Genomic DNA, 14,784 nt, shown 5'->3' with positions numbered 1-14,784 from the left:
AAAGCATCAGTCTAACCCATCAATACTGAGAAAAACTTAAAAAGAAAGAAAAATAAATGTCTTTGTCTGTAAATTGTGTTTAGATGACGCTATCAAAATTGAACGTTAGACAATATCATTAAATGAGGAGAGTGTCATTAGAAATATCCATTCAAGTATAGAAATAATCAAAGTAAACGTACTCAAAACAATAATTGTGTCATTCCATCTGCACACTAAATAAGAAACATTCATCTGTGTTGGTGAAAAACAAACATTTGTCAGATATCAGTAACAATGTGTGTCTGTCTGTCTGACTGTCAGTGATCACTTCAACACTTGAAATTGATTTTTGCAACTGATATTCCTGAGGGCTCCTGCTTCCCGATCTCCTTCATTGCTTCAAAAAAAAAAATCAATATGTTGGTGGGATGTAACTAAGTCAACTTCTCTTTGCCTTCTTCCTTTCCTCCCTCCCTCTCTTCCTGTCCTTATCAAACACAGATTGGTACAGATCCTAGAGCTAACATCAACATATCCGCTTCTTCTGCACCTTTGTTAGCCACCATATAGTAGCAGACCAGCTAGGGTGTGTACAGCAGGGCAATGATAATATCCTACCATCATAAGATAAGCAATTGTACTGACATGGCACATTTTAATTTTGAATAACAATAAACCTCCTTGTAAGTCTCACCTTTTAATAACTTGGCAAATTATGACTGAGAGAATCATAACCAGCTCCTCAGTCCAATACCTTAATTACACCAGCTTGCTTCTCCATCGTCTGTTAGAAACACACTCCCAGAGGACACACACGAGAGACAAAATGAAGTCTATGACTAGACGGGACTCGGTGTGTTTGAAGAGCCTAAGAATAGCAGCAACCATGTAAAACAGTGTGGTTTGTAGTGGCCCTGTTTATCAGATGTGAATGTCATTAAATTTAAGTATTCACATACATAAATTTACAGCCTACTGTCAGGAGACATAAAATTCATGAGGAAGTCTCAGAAGAAGAAGCACCGCCACAGAGGGAAACCAGAGGCAACGTGCTGATTTAGATCTTGAAACGTCTCCATTTAGTACTGCATGAGAATGGGGACCCATGCAGTATTTCTCTGAACCTTTACATCAAAATGAGTTCAATCATTCGCAGACAAAAATGTCCTACTAATCCTTTAAGAGTACCATGAATTCTGTCTTTTTTTCCCCCTTATCTTTTGAAGCTTCTTTGTCCATACAACATGGAGAGTGTGTTTTCCAAGAAAGTGGAAAAGGGTGTTTTGAAAACTAAAGGCTGTGTATTTAGCCATATTATATTTTGGTGAAAACATGAATATTTGGAACATACTGTGCACATAAATGGAAAGAGAAGTCCATTATTCTGAGTGGTTTAAAGAGTTTCAATCTGGAATCAATATTAATTGCCTTAATTCCAAGGTGACTGACTTAGCCTTAAAAGTAGATTAGTGTTTGATACTCAAAACATGGGTTTTCAGTGAGGTATTCTTTTAAAGATGCAACCTGTTATCCAAACTTAAAGCTGCTCTAATAAATATTTTCATATTACCGATGGACCAACAGACTATGTGTAATGTGAAAGGTCTCACTTGTAGTCACGAATCCAAAGAGAATTATCAATTGACTCTAAAAAAAAAAGAGCTTTTTTTATCTTTCAGCTCATTGTTCTGGTTTTACAACCCACAACTTCACTCTCACACATCAGTGCTGTTTCCCGATGCAGCAGGCAGCTTTTTTTTTAAGTGAAAAACCTTTGATGAACCTATTGTTCGCTACCTGCTCAGCACGGACACACAAGTTAGTGACTAGCTGGTGAGTATTTAGCCTCTAAAGAGCAACATTGTAGGAAGAAGAGGAGACTAAAACAAAGCTAAAAAGTGACTGAATGTCAATTTTTAAGGTGGAAATATGTCAATGTCATGTTTACAGCTTGTTTCTGCTGCCCTCAAGTGGCCAAAACCCCTACAGCCAAACAGCTATTGCAGGTTTAAATAATAAGAGGGACCTCCTAAATTGACACTGATTGGAACTTGCTATCACTCCTACATTTATTGACAGGTCTTTTACATGACGGTCTACACACCAGAGTTATTAATATTTTCTGTGAAAGTAGGTTGTACACACTAGAGTAAAACTGGCCTATATGCTTAATTATAACTGGCTGAGAAACACACAAAAAATTAATATATGAGTAAAGGTCTTTAATTATAAACAGCATGTGAATATAGCTGAATTTATTTAGTCAGAAATACTAAAGGGGCCTTTAAAGTAAATCTAAATTTAGACAAAATGTAAATTACTGTTCCTCCTCTGAGAGGCTGGGTATGACTGCATGAATAAGATGCTGAAGGAAACCAGGCCAGTGATCCAAGACTAACATTCTTATTCTGGGAAACTGAATGCGTAGTCCTATGGGCTCACAGTCCAAATGAGTATGCACAGATCAACAATGTGCTCAACAGAGCAAACAGTGACTCACTCACACCTACATGTCAGTTACCTTCGTTCCGACATGTTCATGCAGTTCATGTGTGACAGGGAAGTAAGGTAGTGTTGCTACAGTGCAACCTTTAACTCCAAAAGGGTTAGCAAGTGTGATGTGGGCGTAAAACAGATGAGATGCGGCAGTGAAGTTTGTGTGGACCATTTAGCAAACAGTGCATCTCATAACCCAATCAATATGAAACTAGCACAGGTCAAACTGTTGTCAGGAGATATTTATACAATGGGCACTTTCTTCCAAGCAGAGCGGCAGAGAAGCACTCCACTCCACCTGTGCTGTTAATTCCCATAAACACAACACTCTTGTGGGAACGGGAAGCTAGCAAGTGATGTGGTAAATAGTGAAGCCATGATATCCTGGTGGAGGTTCTTCAGTGCGATTATGGGTACTTTGATAATGCAGACATTTGTTCCTTTTCCAATTGCCCACTCAAGTATTACTGCTGTAGTCAAACACAAGAACCAGAATATCCCGTAAAAGATCACAGAGTGGGTACATCCTCAAAAGAACGACATTTTCTCCACTGGGAACTGACTAAGTAGCAATCTGTACTGTGTTTGTCAGAGTCAAACAGACAGTGTTAGAGTTAAAGGCACTCAAAAGTGAACTACTTCCAAGTCAGCGTGGTAATGGGGAAATAAAACTCTAAAGCAAAAACAGGAGTTCTTGCGAATGTTGTCAGGCTTCAGGGTGGAATCACACAGATGGAAAAAAAACAGAAAAGAGCGAGCGCCCGTGTAATATTTCAACTGATGATTTAATGTGTGCATAATGAAAAATAATATATCCCTCATAAATATCTGCTGGGTAGATTTGGTGTCATGTGCCCCAAGTGTGCACTGTATCATGATATTGCTGTGCCAGGGTAGTAAATGGCTGGCATAGCAGAGCATAGCTGCCTCATTCTACTTCTTATGGTTTCTCTGCGCCCATTTTATAGTGGCAGCACTTAAAACACTGACATGCCATAATTCTTTACTTTCTGCAGCCAAAAGCTGTAACATTGATAGTCTAGAAAAGGTGGAGATGGAGAGAAATGATAGGAGGGGGACATGAGAAAAGTGTAAGAAGGGGAGGTAAACTGTGTAAAGAATCAAGGAGGGGACGAAGGGAGAGTGCGTACATAAACGTGTGTTGTACATTTGTTTTACATCGAAATGCTTTTGTTATGAGTCATTGCCTCAGGCAGAACAAATTACTGTAAATGGAACTATTAGTGAAACATGGAGGGTGAAAGGAGGAATTCAAATTAAAGTGTTGCTTGCTAGCCACTTACTTCCTCTCCATCTGCATAATTACGGTTAGGACACTAAGCATTTGTGTGTGTGTGTGTACATCCGACCGAGTATTAGAGGTCACAGAGGTTTCCTTTGATTTGTCAGGGTTATAAACACCAACAATGTTTCCCCCCCGAAATCACCATACACACTACGAGCTGTTTTAATTACAAAAGAGCGCTTGTATACATGACAAATGAGCAAATGAGCAGAGCTGGTATGCCTACACAAGCCAGTTCGTACTGGTTAGTGTCACGTTCATCCACTCACACATGCACAGGGTGACAGAGCTGTAAGCAATGACCGTATTTAAGTTGAAAATTACAACTGTACTAAAGCTGTCACAGGTGGCTGTATCATTAGATTGCAGCTCATTAAAGAGTCACTGGGTATGTAAATGTGGATGTGTTTCTATATTGCTGTGTGTGCATGTGTATGTGTGCATGCAGGTCTGGAGTGTGTTTGTGCAACACTGTGGGGATTTAAATCAAAGTTAAATGAGTCTCTTTCTTGTTTCAGCAATCAAATTGACCTCTGATTCTTCCATAACCTCTCACCTATGTTTCTAAAGTAGAAAATACACTACAGTGAGACAGTATGAGTATGATGTTCACAATGCTGCCTTCTGCAAAAGCTCATCTGCAAAAACGTGTGATATCATGAATCTGAATACAATGAAAAATAATACATATAGCGTAAAGAAGAGCAGCTACAGCCTTGGATATTTATGCATCTGTTTTCTGTTTATGTGAGGAATAATGCATACATGTGTGCCCCTGTGAGATGGTGTGCTGCATGCTTAGTCAACCTTTCCTGATTAAATAAAGGTTAAAAAAATATGCACACATATAGTATTACCAATGCATGCCCCCACACATACACCCCTATATTCAAGACATACGCCAACAAACACACACATGCACACGGTGCAGTCAAAGCTGCAGCGTATGCATTGTGAGCCCATGGAAGTGGAACGAACTCAAGACAGGAGGGAAAAGAGGAGTATACTGTATATCAGTAGGAGCATAAATTTTTCCTTGCATCCGCTGCACTGACAACTTAACGCTCCACTGGTTTGACATCTAAAGTCAATCATTCCAATGGGAAAATCTTTAGATTGATAGCAATAGAGCGTCTGGTAACTTTTGTCTGTAGTAGACCAGGGATGACCAAAGTGCTGAGATGATTAGTCGATTAATTGATTTGTTGATCAACAGGAAACAATTGGAAACCTTTTTTTTTTTTTTTACAAGTAAAATTGTCATTTGTCTGTTCCAGTTTTGCAAATATCAATTTTGTAAAATGTTGTAAAATTAATATTCAAGGACTTTAGAGAGATGGTAATACCAAACAAACAATTTGAAGATTTGCAACTGGCATTATATGCTATTTTCTTACACTTAGCTAATAATTGAAAAGTAGTTCAAATGGTTAGGAATATAGAAGTTAGTTGCAAAAAATAACTCTCAAGGGTTATGAGAGGAAATCCATAAGTAGGTTCATGTTGGATCAATATTATGTCATCCTTTTTATTTTGATATATAGAATATGATACTTTATTAGAAGATCTTTTTTCACCAAAACCCTTATTAGTGACAGTCCTTGAAGCTACAGTGAGAAGGGGAGTAAATGTAAGGTACTTCCATCCTACCACAGTCTGCTAGAGTGTATCTTACTATCTATGCGCCTCATCATTCAGCTTAACTCTGATGTACAGTTACCATGTTTGCATTTTTATTTTCAGAATGAGCTATATGTCAGGCTTTAATGTCAAGTCAGAGTTATGTAGTGTGATGCCTTATGTGAAGCTGCAGTAAAACCAATTTCCACATGAGGGATTATACATCTACCACTACATCACTGCTAGATACATGCTGCTATTTAGGATCGGCAAGCTTGTCTGCAAAAGACCACAGGATAGGTACATCAGTCGTAGAGTAAACTTCATTATTTACTGTTTCCTAATATACAGGAATGCAGCCGCAGTTATAAACTGAGTGAAACAATAAATCAAGGAGTCAGCCACCAGTGGGAAACAATAGGCGTCCCTCATTAGCTGCAGCAGTAGTAGCGGCTGGCAGACTGGTGCTGCATCAGGGCCAGGCCATCCTGGGGTCAGTCTGGAGGATAATCAAAAGCTATAATTATATCACGAATGTCCCTCAAGCACAGTGACTGGCGAGGGCAAAGGATTGCTGACCAATATCAGAGACAGAACGTGGAAGGCATACAGATACAGTAGAGACAATAAGAGAAAGAAATAAACAAAAAAACCAAGCAAGGGAATAAAGTAAACATGAAAAGAAACCATTTCAAGAAAGCGCTGATCCTAGAGCTGCGGCTGGATAAAAGCACTGCTCTTGTAACAACAGCAATGTGGGAGGCATAGAATGACAAAAGTGGAGAGACAATGAAAGACAGGAGACACTGACATGTAAATAAATAGATAAAACTGACTGAATAGAAAATCAAAAGAGAAGGAGAGATAAGGAGACCAGTTTGGCGTTTGTGGCTGGTGTATGAATGAAAGGTGGGGGTGGTGGGGTTGGAGGAAGATCAACCATGTGGAATAGCAAAAAAACCTTTCAACAAACTGGCTTTAATCTTCTGACAATGCAACAAACTGGTCCTGATGTGAAACTTCTCTCTGAGGAGCAGGGGCCCCTGCCTCTAATAACTCCCCTCTGTGAACAAGCTAAGTCTTTAATGGATGGAAAGTTCAGCCCGAACTCCTCTGCTGTAGCATACACATAACATGCTTGGGCAAGAGGCCTGGGAAAGTTAACAGAAAATGCTACCTGCTCTGAAGAGAACTTAAAGGGAAGATGTTGAACATGTTGTTTCAGAAAATATTTTTTTTTACATACAAGCACATTCACACCTATGCACATGCAGCACAAAACCCCAGAGTGCAGACACTCACAAGCATCAACACAGGGAAAAAATGTGCAAAGAATTATATCATGAGCTATTTGCAAAAAAAGCCCCATTTATATTTCATCCCTCTGGCAACCCTTGCCTCTAAATATTTATTAAGTAATTAAATAAAAGTTAAAAAGCCTCTGAAGCTTGAGGTCCTGTGGTGGTGTTGTGGATAAAAAGCACAGCTCACTTACAATTAATTCTGTTAAAAACCCAAAGCTTAACCAGTGGTGTTTCAGATACATTTGGGGAGTAAAATTCTCCTAAAACTAGGCTAAGTATCATGGGGTCAATGAATGCTTTACGAGATGCTAATGCTGATACTAGAGGGCACCTTGCACTCATAAATAACCTATAAAATCATAACCTGTAAAGTCGAAAACAAATATTATCCCAGTGTCTTTATTCATATATGCCATGTGCCTTCCAGTCAAGAGAACCTTTGAAATTTGTGTATTTATACAATGGTTTGGCTTCAATCAAGATTAATAGTTTACAGCTATGCTAGTTGTTCTTTGAGGCTGTACTTAGGGACAGTGGTGATTTGAGCTCAATACTAATGTAAGCATGCTGACACGCACGTAGTAGCACTGTTAACATGCTGATGTTTAGCAGGCATAATGGTTACCATGTTTACCACATCAGTTATTAGTCCCTGTTAGTATGCTAAAATTTTATAATTGGCACTGAACACAAAACACAGCTGAGGCTGATCAGAATCAGAATTAGTTTTGCAGGTATTTGGTTATAAACCATGTTGGACAAATTAAAACTTTGTTATCATTAAAGTTAGTACAAATCATCCCATGAAGAAGAAAAATGAACATTACTAATTTTCATTTTAATTGATTCAATAGTTGTCTGTATACTTCACTCACGTCATTAGTATACATCATCTGGGAACCATAAATGCCTGTAAAAAATTTGTTCAATTCTATCAAGTAGATGTTTACAATTTTGATGAATAAGTTAAACTTTTTACCTGCTAATGGCCCTCGTCAAAAAGTCAGGCTATCGCTATATTAGGATTAATCCTCTGGGCACCATGGATATTGATACAAAATTTCATGGCAATCAATCCAATTGTTGTTTAGATATTTCAGTGTGGAGCGAAGTGGTGGACTGCCATCCCTTGAGCCACGCCGCTAGCATCGCTAAAAGTGATATAAAAATCTGTATACAAGCTAGGTAGGTGTTGTAAACTGTTATGATAGCATCAGGGTCAGCCGCAGCCAAAGGGCTATAATGGACTGATGGCAGTGAAATTAACATATATTGTTCTGTTGGAAAGATGTGTTACATTTTTTCATGCCCAACCATCAAACATTTAAAAATAGTAGAGAACCACTACCTTTATTTACTGAAATCTATTGGAATACAACAGATAACGTCCATCTTTGCTTATTCAATTTTCAGCTCTTTCCATTTATTATTCTAATTTGTCTCATATATATTGCTGTATATTTTGTTTCAGACCACTCTGTATGCTCTCCTGAAAGGCTAATTTTCCACAAGGGTCAATAAAACATTGAACATGAGTCATTCAGGACACAGTGTGATTTCTCCGTCACATTTAATTGCTTTCATCATAACCCAACACACAGCTGGCACAATACTGTGCAATGTGCAGTACCTACGCTGAGGGTGTGCTTTACTGCTTACCCAGAACTTTCACCATTAGTTACAAACAAACCATTAAAATAAAATGTTATTTTTTTCAGTTTTTATGTTTTTAAGTCTCCCACTTGGCACCAATACAAGTAGAGAATCACTTTTAATTACTGACAGTAAAAAAAAAAAAGAAAAAAGAAAAAAAAAAAAGCGACAAGGGGGAAATAGATCGGCTGACATTTTGGCAGCCAATCAAGCATAAAAAGACTAATGGCACCAATTACAACTGACGTGGGGTGGGTTGATCAGTGTTTCTTATGCAAGGCTTGCTCTTGATTTTTTTTCTTTTTTTTTAGAAATTGTGTTTTACAGGGAATCACTGCCATGTATGCCTTTTCAGAGATTGTGAGAAAGGAGGGCTATTAGAGTGTACAAGAGTACAATCACATTGATTAGAGTAGTAGTACTCCATTTGCTGGGTGGAACAGGAGTGGGCAGTTAATTTTTGCTTATAATTTGTCTGTAGAGAAACACATCAAGGCACAGACTAGTTACAGTGTGAGCTTTTGTTCAGAAAATGTACTGTACACTGTGTACAGTCTCAAAGCAAACAGATAAAGTAAAGTTGAATATGGCTGAGAGACATATTATGGGTAGAAAATGTTATATTCAAGAAGTCACCTACAGTATCTTATTCGCTTACATGTTTCTAGTGAAAAGTGTGAAATGCTTTTCTTAGTGTTTTGTCTTCCATTGATCCATGTTTTAGAGCAATTAGTTGACAAATTACTGCGTTCTTTTACAGCAATGGGCAGTTGCTAAGATCTCCTTTTTAAATACTGTGTGTCACTTCTGTGGTAATAACAATTTAAACCCAAAGTCATTAACAGCTCCCCATCAATCATGTCTGCCCTCAGAGTGAGAGTTACAATAATAATGGATGATCAGGTGTGGTGCTGTGCCATTGCTAAGTACGCTGCCATAAATCCTTGATACACAAACCATGATCCCGGACTGGCGTAAAATACATCATTTCCTTTTATGTACCTACTCGTTGCACCCCATTTCCCTCAAAATGTCCTTGGTATCTCTCTCTTTTTACTCAACACCTCTCTCACTCTACTTTATGTTCTTCTTAATGCATGTATGGTGCTGTGCGTTCTGAGGTGATTCAATGAGTAAATATTCTTTTTATGTCTGTCACTCTTCTTCCTGGCTTAGCCGGCTATGTCTGCTCGATGCACACATAAACAGATAGCAATAACTTGCAAGTTCCCTAAAAGTTGATCACTAGGATACTGAACTTTTGATTAGTGGAGTTATACTCAGAGTGGGGCAAATATTTGTGTTCCCATGGTCATTATTTGGTCATTTTCTATCCTGGGAGCAGTAGGTCATGACCTTTCTCTTCCAGAGCCGTTCATCTCTCTGTCTACTCAGGTTGGCCGGGGTGAGCAGCTGTCTTGATAAAGCTGGCTGTATCCTATGGCAACCAAGGTCAGGTGGAGATATGTTGTGCTTTGTGCAGACAGTCAGACTGGTTTCCTCTTAGAATGGATAGTAAGTGACCTGTGTACAGACTACATGACTTCAATTAACTTAAATCAGCATAAGGTCTTGTTTATTGTTCAATAACCAATAGAGGCATAGATGAGTGAAGAAACCTTATTTGGAGGTGATAAGGGTAAGGATTTGGTGAAAGGTTATAATACTCTTATCCGGAAGTAGACCACAGATTGAGTGGCACTGCACAGTGTTTTCACTTGTACTATGACGCTGTTCTCCTCCACTTCAATAAATGTTCCTGCGTAAGACATCCCAGTCTCCTGACTTACAAGCTCTTCACTTTGGGTTAACCAGCTCTCCATCAATTCTTTCACACTCGGGAACTGTTGACTCATTTCCTTATATAATTGCCAGCTCACAATATTTAAAATGTAACACAAACAAGTGGTCTCCTTGCTGTATCAAAAGGTTTTTTTTTTCATGGAAGACCAGAACATTTAAAAAGAGACATATCATGCACATTTACAGGTCTATATATATTCTGGGCCTCTACTGGAATATTTTTGACTTTCAAGGAGCATTTTTACATAAGTTCACCTCATACTTTGACCATGTTTAACATAGACATCTGACATCATAACAGTATAAAAATAACAGAAAATCACAAAAAGCATGATATGTTCCCTTTACGTTGACATGACGTACAGATGTACTAAAGTGTGCAAAATACATGGGGTCTCAGAAGCCTTTAGTAACACATAGGACCCTCAATAATTAAGTTTTTTTTCTGCATGTAGACTACTGTAAAGTCTGTATGTGTATTGAAATATTGAAAGGTGAGCACAAAATGCAACTGATAGTGAGCAGGCAGTTAATCTATCCTGCTGCTGCCACAGCTGCATATAACGCTGCTGCTGGCTGTAGATGTGCAAATTATAAATATAGGCTAATTAATTCATGTAACATCTGTGGTTCTGCTTCAAAGTCCATAAACACAGACATACAAAATACAATCCTTATTTATCCATAGGAAAAAGTAAAAAAAAAGGCCTTAAACAAATTCAAACAAATAGTGTATGAACAACACTCTTAGTTTTAGCCTGGAGTTATATGTTCTCACATGTCAACATTTGTTTTAAATTTCTTACCATGCATTTGACCCCCAATTGTGCTACTAAAACTACAATAACTGTAATGTAATACAAGCAATTGTGTTCTATGCACAAATTAAGCTGGGAACTTCCAGCACTGAGGCTCTATCTTATTAATATTAATAAAATAAAGTACCAGGGAACATTAACACATTATGTTAATCCATTAACTGATAGGCTTACCACCACATTACCTCAAAACTGCACAGTGGTTGCCCTGACAATGAACAGCAAGTAAAATAACGTCTTAAGTGCCATTTTTCTCTTCTCCATTATACGTACATACAGTAAGTCTGGAGCCAATGCTCGGGAACATTTATGGCGTAATGGCTAGTCTCAAACTACAGTAAGTGTCCTATGGCTATTGATCCAGGTTGGTAAGATCAGGAGCAAATGCTGGGAAGCTGAAGGCGTGTGCTCAGGACTATGGTCTGTCCATGCTGTCTGGGCTCCTGGATGTCCGGAGGTGGTCAGCGAGGCTGGAGACAGCATCAGACTGAGTGGAACCAGCCATGCTGCCAAGCGTCCGATAGAATGACTTTTTAATGGCTTCTCATTTCACTATAAACTAATGAATGTGGCTCTGCGCAGTGAAACCTAACCCACCACCTCTGGTTTAAAAAGGCATAAAACAGCAAACTATTGAGCGTTTGGGTTTCATCGACCAGTGGGGTCGTCTTTGTTATATAAAGTTCAGGTTGTGATTTCACACAACCATACCATTTAGGTCAGCTCTGCAAAATGCATGAACTCCATTAAGTTTACATGACTGACAGCTTCCAGAGTCTGCTGAGACTTGGCCCTTGTGACGAGAGATCACTTCTATACAAATAGTATATTGACGGCTAAGCTCTCTGCAAATTTCCTTTTATAGCCGTCACATTATAGGGCGCAAGCTACACAAATGCTTCAAATCCTGCTAGACATCTGGCAGCCAAGGTCTCTCTAGAGACTCTGGCAAAAGAGCAGAACATCTCAGGTGATGTCATTGGACCTATCAAAGCAATCTGTTTTCCTTTGCCATGGGTCAGAGGCCAGAACATGGAGTCTATATACACACACACCATATCACATATAGACTAGATCGCCGGTGCTGTGCCTCAGGCTATTCCACCTGCACACCTCCTCTAGTTCTTCCTCTGCCTCTCTGTTTATCTTTGTTGATTATCTCTCTTTATTCTTTTCCGTTTTCTCTAACATTGTTTGAATTCTAGCGGTGCCCTCTTTCTTTCCTTCAGCTTCATTAAGAGATCTGCGCATGTTGTTCATACTCGGCTGCATCCTGCTCTAGTGTCCTTGAGAGCCAGAGATGGAGGTATAAGAGTGGGTTTGTTGTATTCATGCATCCTGCGCGTCTCCCTGGGTAAAACTAGATGAAATGTGCTTCGCCTAACCTTGATGATGTTCAACTCCCTCTCTGCTCTCTTTCCAGCAGAAAAGAGGAAAATGGCCGACTGGCAGTGCAGCGTGTAGTGTCTTGAGGTGAGGCTGTAATTGGGGGCCCTGAGTGAGGGTTGTCTTTACTGCATGTCAAGAAGAATTATAGCTTGAGGTCATAAAAATTATGTTTGAGGGGAGGGGTATTCTTTTCAATACGCCACATTAGCCATCTTTCTTTTCTTTTTCTTTCATTCTTCCCATTCTTTCTTCTTTTCCCCCCTCCCTTCTTATTTAAAAAAACCAAAACAACTGGACCCCATTTAGTGATTGAATGAATGCCATACCAGCTATGGGGTGTCTGCTCTACCTTCATTATCAAGGGCAGTTTCAATTCATGCCTTAATGAAAGGAGCCTTTGCTTTCACAACAGGGGATGCAATTACTCCCTGTATTTCATAACATTATTACCATCTGAGGTACGTAGCTATATTGTGGATGTCTGCGTTTAGGCTTTGAGACCCTCAGAGACTCACAGCGTTAATGAGCAAGGTTAGCGCGCACTGTGTCGTCTGAGCAGTGAAGCCATTTGCTCCTAAATGACATTTCCTTTGTGAGTATGAGCCCATATTAGTTCCTAATGTGGAGTGTCACCCAAGGCATCTACATTGTATTCATATTCAAAGAAGAGTAAAAATGAAACTGTGGGAGACTTTAGTGAGTGTGATATTACCATACACCTTATAAATGTATATGGATAAGGAAAAAAGAAACATTATTCACTTGGTCAGACACAGGTATTCACTTTGTCTTCACCTTAATCACATCTTTCAGGCACTGAGCCATAGATGGAGTCTCTGAGGGAGGAATCTCGCTGACAGGAAATTATGAAAAAGAATTAATTTGACCTTCCCTTGCAGCAAGAAAAAGAGAGAGGTGGGGGGGGAAGAAAGAGAGAAGAGGAGATAGTGTAGAGGGGAGGGTGGATAGATGGAGTCAAGGGAGGTTTAAGGAGGAAGGGCCTCCACAGAGGGCAGGATCCTGGAGAGGAGAGAACTCGGATAATGAGAGCGCTCAGCTCCCCACACACTGGAGCCCAGAGGAAGGACAGTAGTCACCCAGAGCTCCTTAAATCTTCAGAGTGAACAGATTCAATAAAGAATTTGGAGGAAAGATACTCTATTCATTCAAGATGGCCAACAGGACATACTTTGGCCGGTTTGCTAAGAAAATGTGTGCTGTTGGTCTTCAGTAAAGATCCTTTCTATCTTGACATTGTCTGGTAAAAGTGACAAAATACTGACTTTGTGCTCAGTTGTGGAACAGATCAGATGCAATGTGCATTATGAAGCATTTTCTGATCCGATGCTCCTGTCACCGCTTAAAAATAAATACATAAATATGTTTTATGATGTGACAACGTAATGGTTATGGTTTAGTTGAGAATGTTGACTAATGGCTGGAAACAGGAAATGGACTATTACACATCACTGGATTACACATCAAGCAGACATAGAGCAACATTAGTATTCATCTGAAGTGTCCTTTTAGCTCTGTTTTGGTCTCCACCAACTCCTGAGGGAAATAATAGTCTCTTAGCTGGTAAATGCTCCACTGCATTTACTGGCTAGTTGCCTGTCTGTTTGGTGATGGGCAGGTAGTGTGCAGTTTTAAATAGTGGATGAATATCTGTAATGTTACTGCAGTGTTTTCTATATGGACTCAGTAAAGATAGATTGCAAGTAAAAAAAAGCTAGATAAAAGTATATTTTATGATGAGATATTCAAACCAATCCTGCACATGCCCACAGAGCGTCACTTGCTCTCTCCTCAGGCCTGTCAGCATTAAAAAGTTATTGATTTGGCTACTTGTTATTCCACAATCATCAGACTGTAAAATTAAGTGTTAATCTACTAGCTGGGGAACGCATGAAACCCAGTAGTGTGCAATTCTAGCCTTTATTTGTGCTTAGCTCAGTAAAGTTTCTCTCGTCACTCAAGATATTCAAGTCAGCAAACTTAACATGTTGAACTAGTTAAAAAGCATGGAATAAAAACAGAGGAGGACATCCTGTTCAGTCAAGATCTCTGACTGAAGAGATTTCCTCTATGAAGCCATGAAGCGGAGAGAGATAATTCATTAAGGTGCCTCGAGCAAAGGCACTGAGGTCTGCTAAAGCACAACAGGAAAGCTTCCTTCATTTACTGCCCTGGAGCCACAGTTCTCTACAAAAGATGTTATTGAACTTTTTCACCCTGGGACCAGAATAAGAAATTCAGACTATTGTCTGAGATTCAGGCTCAGAGGAGTGACTGCAGCTCTTGTTAACTATAACTCTTGTTAAGAATAACACCCAAACTCTGTCAAAAGACTTTCAAGGAGTTTGATTTGTTTAATTACAGACTAATTTTGGGTTTTTTTTATTTTCTATGA

The 14,784-nt window shown here is 39.1% G+C and overlaps 1 protein-coding gene across 2 annotated transcripts in view; it reads right to left on the bottom strand.

Moving 5' to 3' along the window:
* Positions 1-14,784, bottom strand: part of samd12 (sterile alpha motif domain containing 12) — a 111,704-nt gene that overhangs the window by 42,143 nt on the left and 54,777 nt on the right. The window contains exon 5 of one of the 2 annotated variants that reach the window (XM_042436616.1): positions 5,775-5,903. The exons of the other annotated variant lie outside the window; for it this stretch is intronic. Coding sequence (XP_042292550.1) covers positions 5,899-5,903 — 5 coding nt within the window. The 3' untranslated portion in view covers positions 5,775-5,898. Of the gene's footprint in view, positions 1-5,774; positions 5,904-14,784 lie in introns of those variants that run through there. 2 annotated transcript variants of the gene reach the window in all.

Source organism: Thunnus maccoyii, chromosome 15 (assembly GCF_910596095.1).
Source record: "Thunnus maccoyii chromosome 15, fThuMac1.1, whole genome shotgun sequence".
Taxonomy (NCBI): Eukaryota; Metazoa; Chordata; class Actinopteri; order Scombriformes; family Scombridae; genus Thunnus; species Thunnus maccoyii.
The sequence above is the reverse complement of the archived record's forward strand: the minus strand, read 5'-3'. Positions and strand labels throughout refer to the sequence as shown.